At 37.2% G+C, this 16,755-nt stretch overlaps 1 protein-coding gene across 5 annotated transcripts in view; it reads left to right on the forward strand.

The window, feature by feature from the left end:
• SPEF2 (sperm flagellar and cilia associated 2) overlaps positions 1-16,755 on the forward strand; it is a 188,520-nt gene that overhangs the window by 15,238 nt on the left and 156,527 nt on the right. For 3 of the 5 annotated variants that reach the window (XM_081520872.1, XM_081520873.1, XM_081520876.1), the window contains exons 3-6: positions 6,796-7,048; positions 9,300-9,440; positions 11,025-11,089; positions 15,135-15,321. In XM_081520872.1, coding sequence (XP_081376998.1) covers positions 6,796-7,048; positions 9,300-9,440; positions 11,025-11,089; positions 15,135-15,321 — 646 coding nt within the window. Of the gene's footprint in view, positions 1-6,795; positions 7,049-9,299; positions 9,441-11,024; positions 11,090-11,622; positions 11,883-15,134; positions 15,322-16,755 lie in introns of those variants that run through there. The other 2 variants (XM_081520875.1, XM_081520877.1) reach the window with 2 other exon arrangements.

Genomic DNA, 16,755 nt, shown 5'->3' on the forward strand with positions numbered 1-16,755 from the left:
AAAAAAAGTCTACTACCTCCATTCTAGAGGTGAGTCATTCTTTCACAATCCAGATTATGCTAGTTGTGCAGGTAATAATAGTATAATTCAAGAGAAGCCATGGATTGTAAATCTATTTTTATACCAAGTTAGCCTCTTTTGCTAATCCCTGACAATTTCTTAAGCTTCTAGAATACTAGGTAACTTTCTAATGCATATCCTACTCCCCATGTCTCACATCTCTTCCTCAAGAGCAAGGTATACACTGTCCTTCACTGCTTAGCCCAAGCTGCCTCCTCTGCTTGATCTTCTAGCCCTGTGCCCACTCTGCTTCTACCTAAATCTCCTCCCTTCCAATAAAAGCGAGGATCAGCCTCTAAGGTATAAGATTTCCAGGATAGGTAAGTCAGTGTACATGCCCTTGTTTTCTCTTTTTTGCTTTCTCACGAGTTCTCATATGCACAGATTGATTTATAATGATCTCCAGGTAACCAGGTTTCCAATCCATTTTTGGTGTCATTGCTTGTTATCCCTTCATGAAAGTTATAAACTTCTCTTGTACAGTTACTTGTTATAACATCGGTCACTTTGTTGTCAGTTTCTTTGTTTGTATCTCTTTTAGTTGCACATTGTACCTTCAAAGGATTTTTTAGTTGTAGTATGAGTTATTTTTCTTTGCATCCCCAGGGCTATCATGGACCTGGCACATGTTTAGCTTTCAGTAAATGTTTTTTGAATTGGTGAATGGCTGCATATTCTGATAAGTCCTGCATTAAGCCCCTTGTTTGAACTTCTCCATAGGCAGATAGAACTCTACACCCACATCTTTAGGTGTGGTTTCCCCCATCAGCTTAAAAAGCTTTAGGTATTCCAGTTTCTCTTTCTCAAGGCTTCTCTTACAAAATGCTTCCCTTGTGACCCTCATCCACCCTTTCCAGTCATATTTTCCACCAGTCTGTAGCTCTAACATAAGCTACTTTGGTCCACAAATATGTCATGTGTTTTTGTTATGCCTTGAACCTTTGTATATTATTCTTTGTTCACTTTCACCCTGAGAAACTCTTATTCATCCTTAAGATCCAGCTAAAAATCCACCCTTTTCTAAACTGTTTTCTCCCTAGCAGATTTAATTTCTTTTTCCTCTTTGTTTTTTTCTGTGTGTTTCAACAACACTTCAGACATCCCATTTTTATTACTTTAAGTTATATTTTTTATTCATATGTCAATTCTTATCAGAGTTACTACCACCTGAAGGGGCCCAAACCATATATGATGAGTGAATATATGAATGTTTGTGCCTTAACTACTTTGCAAAGATGCTCAAAGTTGCAGACTGTGTTTATTCTTTGTGCTCCAGGCATTGTCCCTGACCCACTGCAGGCACACCATCATGTTTCTCTATTTGAATAAAAATGAGTGACTTCAGAAAGTGTATCTGGTTCTGAATTAGGTATGGAAAACTTAAAAAAACCATACTAATCAGAGCATGCATGCAGTATTTCATGTGTACTGAGTTGGCTCTTGTTAGCAAGACCACGGAAGGCCTTTGCATGAAATAGAAATAGGGACACACGTGGATGGAGGTAATCATAACAACACAGGTCTTAGTGAATAGGAAAGCCCTTGTGCAAACAGGCCTTAGTGAATAGGAAAGCCTTTGTGCAAAGAACAAAAAGCCCCATTTTGGATGAAGCTGCCTCATGCCAAGGTCCTGGGCTTGGCAAGCTGAGCCCAGGGTAGATTTCACACCTTTGTTCTGCCTCTGCGCAGGTATATGCCCTGAGTATCATCCTGTATTGTAGCCCTGCCCTTAACTCACTGCAAAGGATGAACTTTCTGTTCCACTGAGCATCATCACATTTCTTAACATGGGGAGATGGACCTATTTGTCTTAACCAAATACTATCAACCTTTAGTTCCTAGGACAACCCACTGTTTTTCTAGGGCACATGATAGTCCAGGCTCATGAATCAGTAAATCGGATGATTTCTGATTTATAGGGCACATGATTTTCTGAGCACATGAATCAGTAAATCCATGCATCTGAGCTTTGTATTAGCATATTCAGTGGGGAAAAGGACCCTTCTTTGTAAAGCCTAGTTTTCAAACAGCTGTCTAGTGCCAGAGCTCATGATTTGGGGATTTTTGTGTAATATTTTTAGTTTCTTTAGTCTAACATGTAAACAGTAAACTAAATCTGCATTGCACATAACTTGAAGTTAACTTGCTTTGGGAATTACTTCATCCTAAGAATAACTCATCTAACTCTGAAAGAATTCTGTTTTAGGATATCTGTAGTCCAACTCAGAGGGTGAGAAATGAGCAGATTAGTTAAAAAAATAAAAAGTAAAGGAGCACGGATATCCCTATTCTAATGACCTTTTGAGTTGTATTCCCTCACAAGGTGGCAAGGAGGTAGCCCCTTGGCAGATAAGGACTGCAGGTGGAGAGGGAGAAGTCTTTTCCCAGAACACATTCCTTATCCCCTCAAGGGTCATCATTTACATCATACGCTCTGTCTCTGGAGCAAAAATGTCCCAGTGGTTCCTCTAGGTTTAAAAACAACTGTTGATTATCATGGTACACTGATTGAGCATATATTATAACAAGAGTGGACTTCCATCCATTTACATACCAGTTATATTCCCAAAATTTTGGTTGGATATTTAGAGTATATATTATTAAAAGCTTCCAGAAAGAAGTACTACTATACCTGGACACTTTGGCCAGACCATAAAAGCTGTTTTGAAGCCTACTGTGTTACTGAACCCTAGTATTAGCAGGCTACACTGCATTCTGGAGGTTGTGTAAAACAAGTAAGAGGAAGGGTAGGAGAAGGCAATGGCACCCCACTCCAGTACTCTTGCCTGGAAAATCCCATGGACGGAGGAGCCTGGTGGGCTGCAGTCCATGGGGTCGCTAAGAGTCGGACTCGACTGAGCGACTTCACTTTCACTTTTCACTTTCATGCACTGGAGAAGGAAATGGCAACCCACTCCAGTATTCTTGCCTGGAGAATCCCAGGGACGGCGGAGCCCGGTGGGCTGCCGTCTATGGGGTCGCACAGAGTCAGACACGACTGACGTGACTTAGCAGCAGCAGTGTGCTTTACTTTCACTGGGCACAGGGCTAAATTTTTATAAAATTTGGAAATGAATAGTCTTTGCTTCTGGATTTTCCCTCCCAAATTATGGTGCCTCTGACCTCTGAAGCCTAAGGTTATGTCACAGGCAAAAACCTCAAAAAGATGTCCCTCAGGCCATATCTTTGCAAATAAATGTAGTGCAGAAAACATACAGACTCCAAAGATAAGAAGGACATGAAAAGATGAACTGTGATGAAAGATCAAAAGTGGGTGTCAGGTGCCCATCCAAAGAATGTGAACACAGGTCATTGACCTGACCATCCTCTTTCACAATCACACTCTTCAAAACATGGTCTATATAGTACCCTAATCATTTTAGGCCAATGCTTGTTATCTCAAACTGTAGGTCATTTGTGGGGAAACAAATTGCAACACTGGACATGACATGAGAAGACCTAAAAAAATGTTTTACTTTTGTTGTTGATAAGATTGCCTTCTAGCATTCCTTATCTCTTCTCATTCCCTCTAAGATCTGTTTATCTTTTATTGATTTAAAATACTTTATTCAAAGTTTGGCCAATGTGGCATGCCGTGCTAAATATACTTGACCAAATAGAGGAAATAGGACACTGAGTTACACCATATGACTGGAAAAGGGATTCAGTATCTTCTGTCAATACATTTGTTGCTTTGGCCTTCCTATGGCACTGGCTTCTTTATTTATATTTATAAATCATTCCTTTATTTTCCCAACCTCACCTCCTTTGCAGTTAGTAGTCACTTTTAGGCTAGATTTTTCAAAGATTCACAAATACCCCAAAATCGCATACACATTTTGTGTATATGCATGGATGTGTGTTTTCTTTCCTGCGAAAAGGTTTCAAAGCTCTCATCAGATTTCCAAAGGATAGTATATGTGATTAAAAAAAAAAAGTTTAGAATCACTGCTTGAGAGCTATCTCTTGAGAAATAATATACTAGAAACAGTATGACAGTATATAAAGTTTGTGGTAAGTGCTATTTACAATAGCTAGGACATGCAAGCAACCTAGATGTCTGTTGACAGATGAATGGAGAAAGAAGTTGTGATACATATATATAATGGAATGTTACTCAGCTATAGAAAGGAATGCACTTGAGTAAATTCTAATGAGGTGGATTGTTGGGGTCCTTTAATGGACTGGAACCTGGTGGTATGGAGTCAATGATAAGAAAGTAAAAGAAAGAAAGAGGCTGATATTCTCTGGTTTATGCAGAAAACCAATAAAACTCTAAGACAAAGAGTTTGCACCGCTTACATAGGCTCAGGGCGCCCTCTCAAGGAGGTCTTGAAAGCCCGGGCAAGTAAGTAAGCTTCGGCAGGCCTCTGAGCTCCAAAGAACTAGCCTGAAGGAGAGAGAGAGAGAGAGATGAAGAAAGATACGAGGACCCAAGCTCTGATGGAACAAGGGTGTTTTATTCAACATACTGTGGGTATATATACTGTCTTACAAGGTAGCTTTCTCAGCAAAGATAAGGATAAAAAAATCTTACAAATTATCAAGGAAACATAAGGCTAGAATTCATGTCAAACAGAGAGGGTTGTAAATAATCACTTTCCATATCAGAAAAGAAGAGGGTCGTAAATAGTTACTTTTCACCATATGAAAAAGCTAACAAAGGAAATGCATGCATTCCTCAGTCCCAGGGAGCAGCTTGCCAGCTCCTCTTAATCCTTGAATATTCAAGGATTAATCAGGAACAGAGAAATCATAACAGATCAGCACACAGGAAGCCTCCTGTTAAATGCTTCCTAACAGTGGATTAACCTAGAGCTTGTTATACAAAATGGTGGTTTAGTTGCTAAGTTGTGTCCAACTCTTGGGATCCCTTGGACTGTAGCCTGCCAGGCTCCTCTGTCCATGGTATTCTCCAAGCAAGAATACTTGCTTGGAGTGGGTTGCAAGTTCCTTCACCAGGGATACAAAGTAAAGTAAGGCAGAAAGAGAAAGGCAAATATCATATATTAATTCATATATATGGAATCTAGACCTGGAGAAAGGAATAGAAACCTACTCCAGTATTCTTGCCTGGAGAGTTCCATGGACAGAGAAGCATGGTGGCCTACAGTCCATGAGGCCGCAAAGAGCTGGACATAACTGAGCAACTAACAGACACACACACACATGCACGCACGCGTGGAATCTAGGAAGATACTGATGAACCTATCTACAGAGCAGCAATGGAGATGCAGACATAGAGAACAGACTTTTGGACATAGTGGGGGAGAGAGAAGTTGGTATAATCTGAAAGAGTAGCATTGAAGTGTATACATTACCATATGTAAAGTAGATAGCCAGTAAGAATTTACTATATGATACAGGGAACCCAAAGCTGATGCTCTGTGACAACCTAGAGGGCTGGGATGTGGAGTGAGGTGGGAGGGAGGTTTTAGAGGGAAAGGACATATGTATACCTATGGCTGACTCTTGTTGATGTATGGCAGATACCATCACAATATTGTAAAGTTATTATCCTCCAATTAAAAATAAAATAAAATTTAAAAAGTTTAAGTGCTAAGTGATCTCTTTCAGCTTCTGAAAATTCAATGGAGGTCATTGTATCTTCCCCAAATAGTTTTATAGTCTAAAATGAAGTTATTGAGTGAGTAACCCTATAATATTAGAAATTCTGCCAATTCCCTCTGTTCTAAGGTATCCACTTTTTTCAGGGAGAAGATGGGACTTTGACTTATATTCAAGTATATTCAGTATATTTTTTTTTCCCTCAAAGAATGTCACTGATGTTTGAAAGTTAAAGTAAAGAGAAAATGGGCCAGTGGATAAAATTGAAATTTGCATCCAGTTTGAACATAAGAGAGACACAAAAGTTGAAAATGCATCTAGCATCTTTTTGCTTTTATTCTGCTGCTGTATTCATAGGCTTATTGATGGCCCTTGGTCATTTGAGACCTTTATTACAACAGTTGCATCAGTTTATTGCTACTTATTACACCTGTTTTCCTGCTATGAACTGCTAAAGGGCAGGGTGTCTTATTCATCTTTGTAAGACCTTAATAATTTTATAAAAATTTATTAAATTAAATAAGTTATTGGTATAGTTGAGAGAGTAAATTAATAATGAATTAATGAATTCTTCTAAAATGTGAGCCTCATTTGATAATAGATGATTCAACAATACATATATTTTAGAAAGTCTTTAGTGATTTTTGAAGACGTGATATAAACTGTACAGTGATGATCTCATGACTCATCTAGTTGTATGGCTAATATTGTTTAATTATTTCTGACAATGCCTGAGAGGATAATGGTGAGAGTCATCACTTTCAGTCATCACTGAAAATAAGGTTATTTTCAGGGGATACCAATTAAAGAAATGGATATTTAGATTGCAGTTTTGTCTTCTGAGTAAAATATTTTTCAAAACTATAGTTGTTTTTCCATTTCGAAGAAGGCATTTAGATGTTTTTGTACTGACTTCCTGTAGAAATTCTAGTATATATTTAAGTAGAAGAGTATATGAAATCAATGAGTTTTAGTTTAGCCATTCAAGAGAAATAAATACATGGAGCTAGGGCAATAGACAAAATCTCAACCTGTCTAGAGGATTAAGTGGTTTTTGTGAGGACTGATACATTTAAAAGAACATAATATTTGGTTATGGAAATCCTCTGGTATTTGTTGTTTGCTTTTAATTCAATGTCTTATTATGTGAAATATTTTAATGCCTAGGATTTCAAGTGCCAAACTTAACAATTTTTCTCGCTTGGAGCCCACACTTCACCATTTGGGTGTGCAATTTGATCAGAATGTGGCCCACAATATCATCACAGAGAAGCCTGGGGCTGCCACGAAACTCTTATATCAGTTGTACATTGCTCTCCAGAGGAAAAAGAAAGATGCTCAGACTGGAGTGGAAATGCCAACCGTACAGCCCCTGATGAGCACAAAAGTTCAAAACATGAAAAGCGAGGCTTTTCGAGATGTAAGTACATAAAGAAAAATTATAAACATATCAGAATATAAAGCTTGCTGAAGAGACATGGCAATGATGTTGCATTTTCAAAGAAGCCCCTTAGAGCATGTATGTCCCTGATTATCTTATTGGCCCTATTCAGATTTTATCTTTTCCTTTCATTTATTCATTTTTGATGCCTCCCTCCATCCTATCCACTAATCACCAGTAATTTATCAAATTCTGTTTGTTCCTAATTCCTTGTGCTTCTTAGACCTGCTCTTCTTCTTCTATACCCTTGTCGTATCCACTCAGATCTCCTGCTGCAACCTACGAATGAATCTCTGATCTTCAGGCTTGTCTCCTAGAGTTTAATCAACTGCTAGGAGAATCTGGCCTCAATTCCACTTTTGTTGGCTTCTTCTCAGAAACCTGCTATTCTACAAATACGTTGTGTTGTGTTAGTTGTTCAGTTGTGTCCAACTCTTTGCAACCTTACAGACTGTAGCCTGCCAAGCTCTTCTGTCCGAGAATTCTCTAGGCAAGGATACTAGAGTGGGTTGCCATTTCCTTCTCCAGATGAGTTTCTCGACCCAGGGATTGAACCTGAATCTCCTGCATTGCAGGCAGATTCTTTACCATCTGAGCCACCTGGGAAGCTATTCTGTAAATATCTTGTCCCTTGATTGACTAGCATTCAAATTTTTTCACTAAACAGTCTCAACCTGTCTTTCTGTATCTTTTCATAACCCTCAGCATTGTCTTTCTTCTGTTATTACACTGGCAGCTTGTCATTGAATAGGACTCATTTATTTCTGCTCTCCCTCTCTCCTACCTAAGCTCACCAGTCTCTTCTCTCCTCTTCCCCTAAACTTCCCTCCATCTACTCTGCAACCTTCCCAGTACACATAGACTCTTTCTGGGGAACTCCTAGGGCACAGATAATTCTCATTCTTTGGTGTTAACCACCTCTTTGCTGATATTGTTGTCTTTCATTGTTTACCTGTCGTATGACCTCACAAGATTTTTAGTTCCTCCAATTCCAAAAATTTGCCTAGTACAATGCTTTGAACATTGAAAATACTCATTAAATGTCCTTTGATTATTATTTTTAATTGAAGTATAGTTGCTTTACACTGTGATGTCAGTTTCTGCTATACAGCAAAGTGAATCAGCCATATGTATAAATATATCCCCTCCTTTTTGGATTTCCTTCCCATTTAGGTCACCACAAAGCACCAAGTAGAATTCTGTGTGCTATACAGTAGGTTCATAGTGGTGTATATATGTCAACTGCAGTCTCTCAATTCATTCATAGGTTTGTTCTCAACATCCGTATGTCTATTTCTGCTTTGCAAATAAGATCATCTTTACCATTTTTCGAGATTCCACATATATGCATTAATACATAACACTTTTTTTCTTTCTGACTTACTTCACTCTGTATGACAGTCTCCAGGTCCATTTAAGTCTCTGCAGATGACACAATTTTGTTCTTTTTTTATGACTGAGTAATATTTCATTGTATATATTGATACACAACACATCTTCTTTATCCATTCCTTTGTTGATGGACATTTTGGTTGCTTCCATGTACTTGCTGTTGTAAATAGTGCTGCAGTGAACATTGGAGTGCATGGTTTTCTCTGGGTACATGCCCAGTAGTAGGATTGCTGTGTCATATGGTAGTTCTATTTTAGTATTTTAAGGAACCTCCATATTGTTCTCCATAGTGGCTGTACCAATTTACATTCCCACCAACAGTGTAAGGTTTCCTTTCCTCCATATCATCTCCAGCATTTATTGTTTTTAGACTTTTTGGTTATGGCCCTTCTGACTGTTGTGAGGTAATACTTCATTGTAGTTTTGACTTGCATTTCTCTAATAATTAGTGATGTTGGGAGCCCTCCTAGACACCATGTCCCAGATTGAATTTTTTCTTCCCATGATTAGGCAGGTCATGAAGGTGGAACTGGGAAAGAATTACATTCATTTTTCATATTAGGGATGCCTTTATTAGCTTTTTAGTATCACCACCCATAATGAAAATAGACACATTTGATCCGCATAATTTAGGGACTCCCAAATTGTGTTTCCATATCATACTTTTCAAAATTAGTTATATTGATAATTCCTTCCTAATATTACCTAGCCCATCAGTTAATGCTGAGTTTAGAAAATTTGAATGGAAAATTTACATATCTGTGTACCTGTGAGTGTATTACATTGCATATTATTCTGATAAACTGAATAACTAAACTTATATGTATGAAATATTTAGCAACGCTTGAGCAGAAGACGACAAAATGAAATCATGGCCAAAATCCAAGCAGCTATCATACAGATTCCTAAACCTGCAGCAAATCATACTCTGAAAACACTTGATGCCCAAAAATTAATGAAAAAGAAAAAGGAGGCAGAGGTAAGTGATAATCCTTTAACATTGTGTTGTGTTTATCTTAATGAAAGGATGATCCTTCCCTAAGAGAGAAACTTCCCTGAACTTCCTACTTCCTTTTCAAATTACCGTTGGCATTGTCCCTTCTCATTTAAAACACCTGCACTGCCTGCATGTCCAATCCATCTTATTCCATTATTTGTTTAGAAACAGAGAATATAGCTTTAGGATATGGATGACAAACTGCTGTTTAATGAGAATACCTGTGTGGACTCTTGTGTGGTGGATTCTGTGATCACTAGTGAACTGTGCCAGAGTGGGTGCTGTAGTGATGGATCATGACACCCATGAATACAAGAGGGGCCAGTCTCGGTACCCAAAATACCTTGTATGTGCCATTCCTACTCTTTGCTTTTCCCAAATACTTCCTCCTCATGTTGCACTCTCTTTCTATGAATCCTAGAAATGTTAAGCAATTTGCTTGCTCTCATTATATTTAGATTTAAGATACACTATTGATAAATATATCTTATTACTTACACTTATCAGTCATTCCTGTAGGATACGATCTCATTATATTTCACAAGGGAGCAGTACTATCTGTACATTTTGATACTAATTCCTGGAATCTACACTTCATGCTGCTATAATGATTGTTGATATTCTCCCCTTTAAGTTAAGAAAACAACTACCGTTTATTCATCATCTGCTATATGTCAGGCTGTGGGTTGGGCATTTCACATTGTCTTTAATTTGTAAACAACTTGCTAAGTAGGGTATTGCTTTCCCCATTTTTTGGATAAGGAAACTGAGGCTCAGAAAACTGACATGTTTTACCCAAGTTCACAATGCTGATAAAGCAGATTGGCAGATCACTCTGATGTCTAAATCCATTGCATTTTATTTTAATTCACACTTAATTTTTAATATTAAAACCCTATAGTTAGAGTCTCAAAATATTACCCACAGATGCTTTTTTCTGACTCCATTTTAGTAAAAATATTTAATTCTTATGTTTCCTTGAGTTGATTAAAGTTTATGAAAAATGATTTGCAGTAGGCAGACCAGCTAAAATTAATTTTCCAACAGCAAATTAATGGTGTATATAAGAGTACACAAGAAATGTTTAAAACACCCAAGATAATTTTTGAAAAGATATTTATATCCAAAAAATGCTTCAGTTCAGTTCTGTTCAGTCACTCAGTCGTGTCCGACTCTCTGCAACCCCATGAACCACAGCCTGTCAGGCCTCCCTGTCCATCACCAACTCCTGGAGTTCTTCTCATTTAAAATAATTGCAATTAAAAATGCACATCCTAACTTTTTGATAACCTTTTTTCTTATTAAGTGCCTTTTGATGTACTGTCAGAGCTAGAATTGTGCACTGAATAATTCAGACTAGGCAATTTTCACCTTCTTTAAGGTACCTTTAGCCTACACTAAAAGTAACAAATTGGAATAGAAGAATATTCTAGAATATTTAGAAATCATAACTAGCTTGAATTATTAGTACATATCACTTTTACAAATTTAAATGAAAGTGATAAATGAAAAAGTTTCAATATATTTAGATAGAGGTAAAAAATTGATGATGAATTTTCTTTAAAGGATGTGGCCAATGAAATTAAGAAGTTTGAAGCATTAATAAAAAAGGATCTCCAGGCAAAAGAAAGGTGAGATAAAATTATTTTAATAATCAAAAATTTGATTTTTCTTTTAAAAAGTTCATTTTACTTTAACTTTTGAATAGTTAGAAACAGTTTACCTGAAATAGCTATTCCAAGGATGTTTTTACTTTGTAGAGTCTTCACTGAGAGAGTATATTAAGGAAGATAAATGAGATAAAATTCAGATTAGTTGTTCATTAACAATTTTGTAAATATCAAGAAGGCAAGTGGCTATTATGATTTGTGAGGTTAATTTTTTTTCTATGCTATACTTATCACACATACTATTTAAACATTCACTAACATTTTTTCAACTTACTATTCATTTACATTTGTCACCGTACTGCCTTTATTACACTCTAGTTGCTCTCACCTTGCATCCTCAACATTTAGCACAGGGACCAGCAATAAAGAACTGCTGAATGAGTGTTGACTAACTGTCACTAAGAGAGTTCAGTGGGTTCTTTACAGAAAGCTCCTGGTTAATGGGCTTCTTTTGCCTAAAGATAAAGATCTTCTCCCCTTTTGTTTCCTATCAGGGGCCACTGATTCACAGAAAACAATTAATGAGGGACTGCACATATAGCAGCAGCTCGAATTCTTCTGCATTTTTTTCATGGAAACTACCCAAAGTCTACTCATTTACATTTTATAGAATAGGAAATAAATCTCTGTTAAAGAAGAAAAATAGACATAAACTATGTACTTCAGTTCCATATTAATATTTCTGAGGAAAGGGAATAGAGTCAAATGAAGAGGAATAAGATTAAGCTGGAAGAAGAAATGGTGAGGAAGTCAGGTGAGAATGGAAATGAAGCAGAGTGAAGAATGTATGTGTTAATTACCTCTCCTCCTTCCTTCTGCAGAAACTCCTGATGCCCGACTCTAAGCCCTGCTCATGTTTATCTGTGCTTCCCTGACTCCTAAAATAACCACAGCCCAAGCCTACACTCCCCTGCAGCTGCCACCTGAACCCCACCACACCCTCCCTGACCTTGGCCCATGAAACCACTTCATTTCTTTCAACTCTTTCGCTCATCTCACCAGTCTCACGCTCTGGAGTGACAAACGGATGGTGTCTACCAAAATGACCATCTTAAAATATTGAAATACTTTCAGTGAATGGTATTCTCTGTAGCTCTACCTTCCACCCCTTTCTTGGTACCCCTTGATTTCCACATAGTTAACAACCAGGATTAACACCAAGCATGCTAGCATCTTCCACTCCCTACATCAGCATCTATTTGGATTAATTAGTGTCATCACCATGTCAGTGGTTAAATATTTGAAAGATCATAGCCGCACAAACATTCACTCTGATATTCACTGCTTTCCCAGCCCATCCTGAATTTAGACCTTTCAGGTAGCTTTGAAACCTGGAAACCAGAGGGGTTGAATTAGATGGGTGTATTCTTCTCTCTCATAACAGAAATCAGAATGTAAGCAGCCAAGGGTATATGTTGTTGCCCCAAGGTTATCAAGGACTGAAACTTCCCTTTCGTTCCACTGTCCTGAAATGTGGTTTTTGTCTTTAGAGTCACATTCACAATGTAAGACAGCTTCTAGGCCTCTGGCCATTTGGCTCATGTTCCAATATCAGGAAGGAGGATAGGCAAAAAGTGCATGCTAAGTCGCTTCAGTCGTGTCCAACTCTTTGCAACCTATGGACTGCACCCTGCCAGGCTCCTCTGTCCAGGGGATTCTCCAGGCAAGAATACTGGATTGGGGGGCCATGTCCTCCTCCAGGAGATCTTTCTGACCCAGGGATCGAACCCACATCTCATTGTGTTTCTTGCATTGGCAGGTGGGCTCTTTACCACTTAGACCACCTGGGAAGCCCCAGGCATAAAGTGGGTATCTCCAATCTAAAATAGTTCTTTATACCAGCCTTCCCAGAATGCCCACATAACATTTCTGCGTACACCTTATTAGCCAAAATTCAGTTACATGGCCATGATCTAGCAGAATGGGAGAGTGAGAATTGTAGTCTTCATCTGAGTATGTTGTTTCCCTGAACAAAACTGGGGCTCTGTTTCGAAGGAAAAAGGAGGGAAATAGCAGTGTCTATCTCAAGTCCTTTCTCTGCAGAAGCCCCCACTTGATCTTTCCAGAGATTTACCACCAGGGGCCATGAGATATGGACATCCTCACTTCTCAGAGCAGAAGGATAGGGCCTGGGGCCCCTGGAGTCCTTGGACCAGTCACCTGTGATTGTGAGCAGCCCCAGTGGTGACTCCAAATCCCTTCCAGTACACTTCACAAAGGGCATTTCCTCTGATGGATCCCCAGATGAAAAAATGCTGGGAGGCACTGGCCTAGAGCAAACTTTTAAAGAAACAAAAAAGCTATGGTACAATATGGCCTTTCTTAATCCCTGTTATTGACCACTACTTCTTTAGTTCATTTTGAATCCTTAGCTTAGAATCAAGCATGTTCTGGACTCTTCCAGAAATTTCACATTATTTGATGGCAGAAAGCACTAAAATTATCTTTTAGGGTGACCTAAGGAGCAATTTCTGCAGCTGCCCCTTTCAAAGCCTGCTCCCAAAACACTTTCTCATGGATGTCACTTCAAAGTCTGTCATTTCTTTTGTGAAAGGATGAAATGAATGCTCAGTGAGAGCAATACAAGAACAACCATTGCTGCTTTTCCCCCACATGTACTATTTCTTTATTTTTTAAGACAAATAGTAAATGCCACCCATTCTTTTGTTCTTTGTTTCTTTTCTGAGGCTGTTGGCTGCTGTAATTTGACATTTGGATTCATAGATTTACGTTAGTTTCCTTCTAACAACTGCTTTTTAAAATATACACACACACACATGAATTTGGCCAAGGTTCCTATCACTAATAATTTACACTCATACAGTTATTAACTCTATGGAGGCTTGGCAAATAAACAGATATAAAGTAAACATAATTATTGCCCTCAAGAAACCCACATTGCATAAAATGAGTATTTATTCAAGAAAATATCGTGTAACTTTCTTCAGGCCTTGATTGGTATAAGACAGAAGATGAGTGTATGTATGGATGGTTGGATAGACTGATTGATGAACAAAGGAGAATCAATATCTTAAGTATATTGATTGGTAGCACCCAAACACATTGTTTGTGTTGAGGAAGACCTACTAACCCATGCTCAATGTAAAGCAAACTCTTTTAAACATCACATTTAAGTAAAAATATAATAAGAATTTTGATGAAGGATCTAAAAAAGTTATGCTACACTTTCATAAATTAATATTAATTTCATAAATTAATATTCATAAATATTAATTATATTAAATCTTAGTAAATAGAGTTAAAGTTTGTCTTTGATCTTCCTGAGGCTTTGCTAGCTACACAATTTCTGCTGAATGACTCTCAGTTGACAGAATATAATCAAAGGTTGAGCACCTGCTGATAAAATGACCAAAATTTCAGTGTGTAATTTTTTAAAAATTGTATTATACTTGTATAGTGCTTCTTAACATATGATTTGAAATTTAGCAAACATCATCTACATGTCAGTACTGTGAGGCACAGGTACATAGAAAAGTAAAATAGTATACTTTTCTTCTGTGCTCAGAGTTCATCTGGAAGCAGCAAATATAGAAATAATGAACTATAATAAAATATGATCTGTGCCATAAATATGTGATTATTAAGTAGAACTAATTATAATTTAAGAATTTTGATTCAACTATGTAAATGGGTTTGATCTTTGATTTAATGAAACTGCATATACTCAGATTAGGAATGAACATGTGTGATTATTACTTTGTTAAACATGAATTAACTATGCTTTCATAAAAACACTTCTTTCTATATGAGAATTGATGACTGTTTAATCCCTGAATACCATAACAATGTTTCCCTGTCATTGAATAACATTATAAGTTATATTTTAAACTGAACACTGAACTTCTAATATTTGCTTTAATGCTTGTATTAATAAAGGAACAGAGCACCCAAGGGAGCCGTCCCCTGAGGTCTTCCTCTATAGTCACAAGTAGCGGTGTGTGATTGACTTGTATTTTCAAATCTAAATAAAAACTATTGTCCTTAGTGCATCCAAGACTTCTCTAGATACAGCAGGCCAGACAACCACTGATTTGTTAAACACTTATTCAGATGATGACTACATTAAAAAAATCCAAAAACGCCTTGAAGAAAATGCTTTTGCACGGGAGCAAAGGGAGAAAAGACGGCGGAGACTCTTAATGGATCAGTTAATAGCTCATGAAGCCCAAGAGGTAAGATGTTTAGTTGTTGATTAAATAAAAGTGCTGGAAATTTTTACAAAATATAGTCTTTTATACACTCTTATGTATATCTTGCGTACGTATTATGTGCTACTCTGAATCAGCGTTTTATCTTCACACCATGATAGCAAATACACTCAGAAAAAAAAACTACATAAAACACTTACCAAAGAATCTAAAATCTGGTGATGCTTATACAACATTGTGAATTTACTTAATTGTACACTGAATTGTACACTTGAAAATGGTTGAAATGATAAATTTTATATTGTATATATTTTACCACAATAAAAAAATACTGACAAAATAGGAATTTAAAAGTTATGGCAACCATGTAGATCTATTGTTACTTTAGAGGAAAAAGGGGAACTTTTTGTCCCAGATTTACTGAGGTATAATTTACAAATGAAAATTGTGTATATTTAAAGTATGTAATTGATATTTTGATATATGTATGCATTATGAAATGATTACCATAATCAAACTAATTAGCACACCCATCACCTTAACAACAACAAAAAAAGTTACCATTTTTGTGTGTGGGTTTGGTGAAAATACTTAAGATCTACTTTTGTAAGTTCAACTTTTTTAGATTCCACATTTACTGAGATTATGTAATACTTGTCTATGTCTGGCTTATTTTTCTTGGCATAATGTTCTCCAGGTTCAAATGTATTATCACAAATGATAAGATTTTCTTCTTTTTTAAGATTGATCATATTCTGTATATGCATGCATGTGCACTAAGTTGCTTCATTTGTGTCTGGCTCTGTGACCTTATGGACCATAGCCCACAGTGGGTTGTCATGTCCTCCTCCAGGGGATCTTCCCAACCTAGGGAGTGAATCCACATCTCTTATGCCTCCTGAATTGGCAGGCAGGTTCTTTACCACTAGTGCCACCTGGAAAGCTCATTCTAGATATAAATATATATATAAAGAAAATGTGAGATGCATATATATATTCACTTAAGTGTCCATTCATCCACCAACGGACACTTAGATAGTTTCTGTATCATGGCTGTTGTGAATAGTGCTGCAGTGAACATAGGGTTGCAAACATCTCTTTGAGATACTGATTTCATTTCCTTTCATTTCCATTGGATATATACCTAGAAGGATTTCTGGGTCATATGGTAATTCTATTTTTAATTTTTAAAGGAAGCACTATACTATTCTCCATAGTGGCTGTACCAGTTTACATTCCCACCAACAGTTTACAAGGGTTCCATTTTCATCACATCCTTGCCAACACTTGTTGTCTCATTTTTGTTTTATGTTTTTTGATAATAGCTATTCTAACAGAAATTTGCAACAGCACCCAGTTGGGGATGTGACTGGTGATAGAAGTAAAGTCCGATGCTGTTAAGAACAATATTGCATAGGAACCTGGAATGTTAGGAGGTCCATAAATCAAGATACATTG

The sequence above is a fragment of the Giraffa tippelskirchi genome, chromosome 8 (genome assembly GCF_054371585.1).
Source record: "Giraffa tippelskirchi isolate mGirTip1 chromosome 8, T2T-mGirTip1v1.2.pri, whole genome shotgun sequence".
Taxonomy (NCBI): domain Eukaryota; kingdom Metazoa; phylum Chordata; class Mammalia; order Artiodactyla; family Giraffidae; genus Giraffa; species Giraffa tippelskirchi.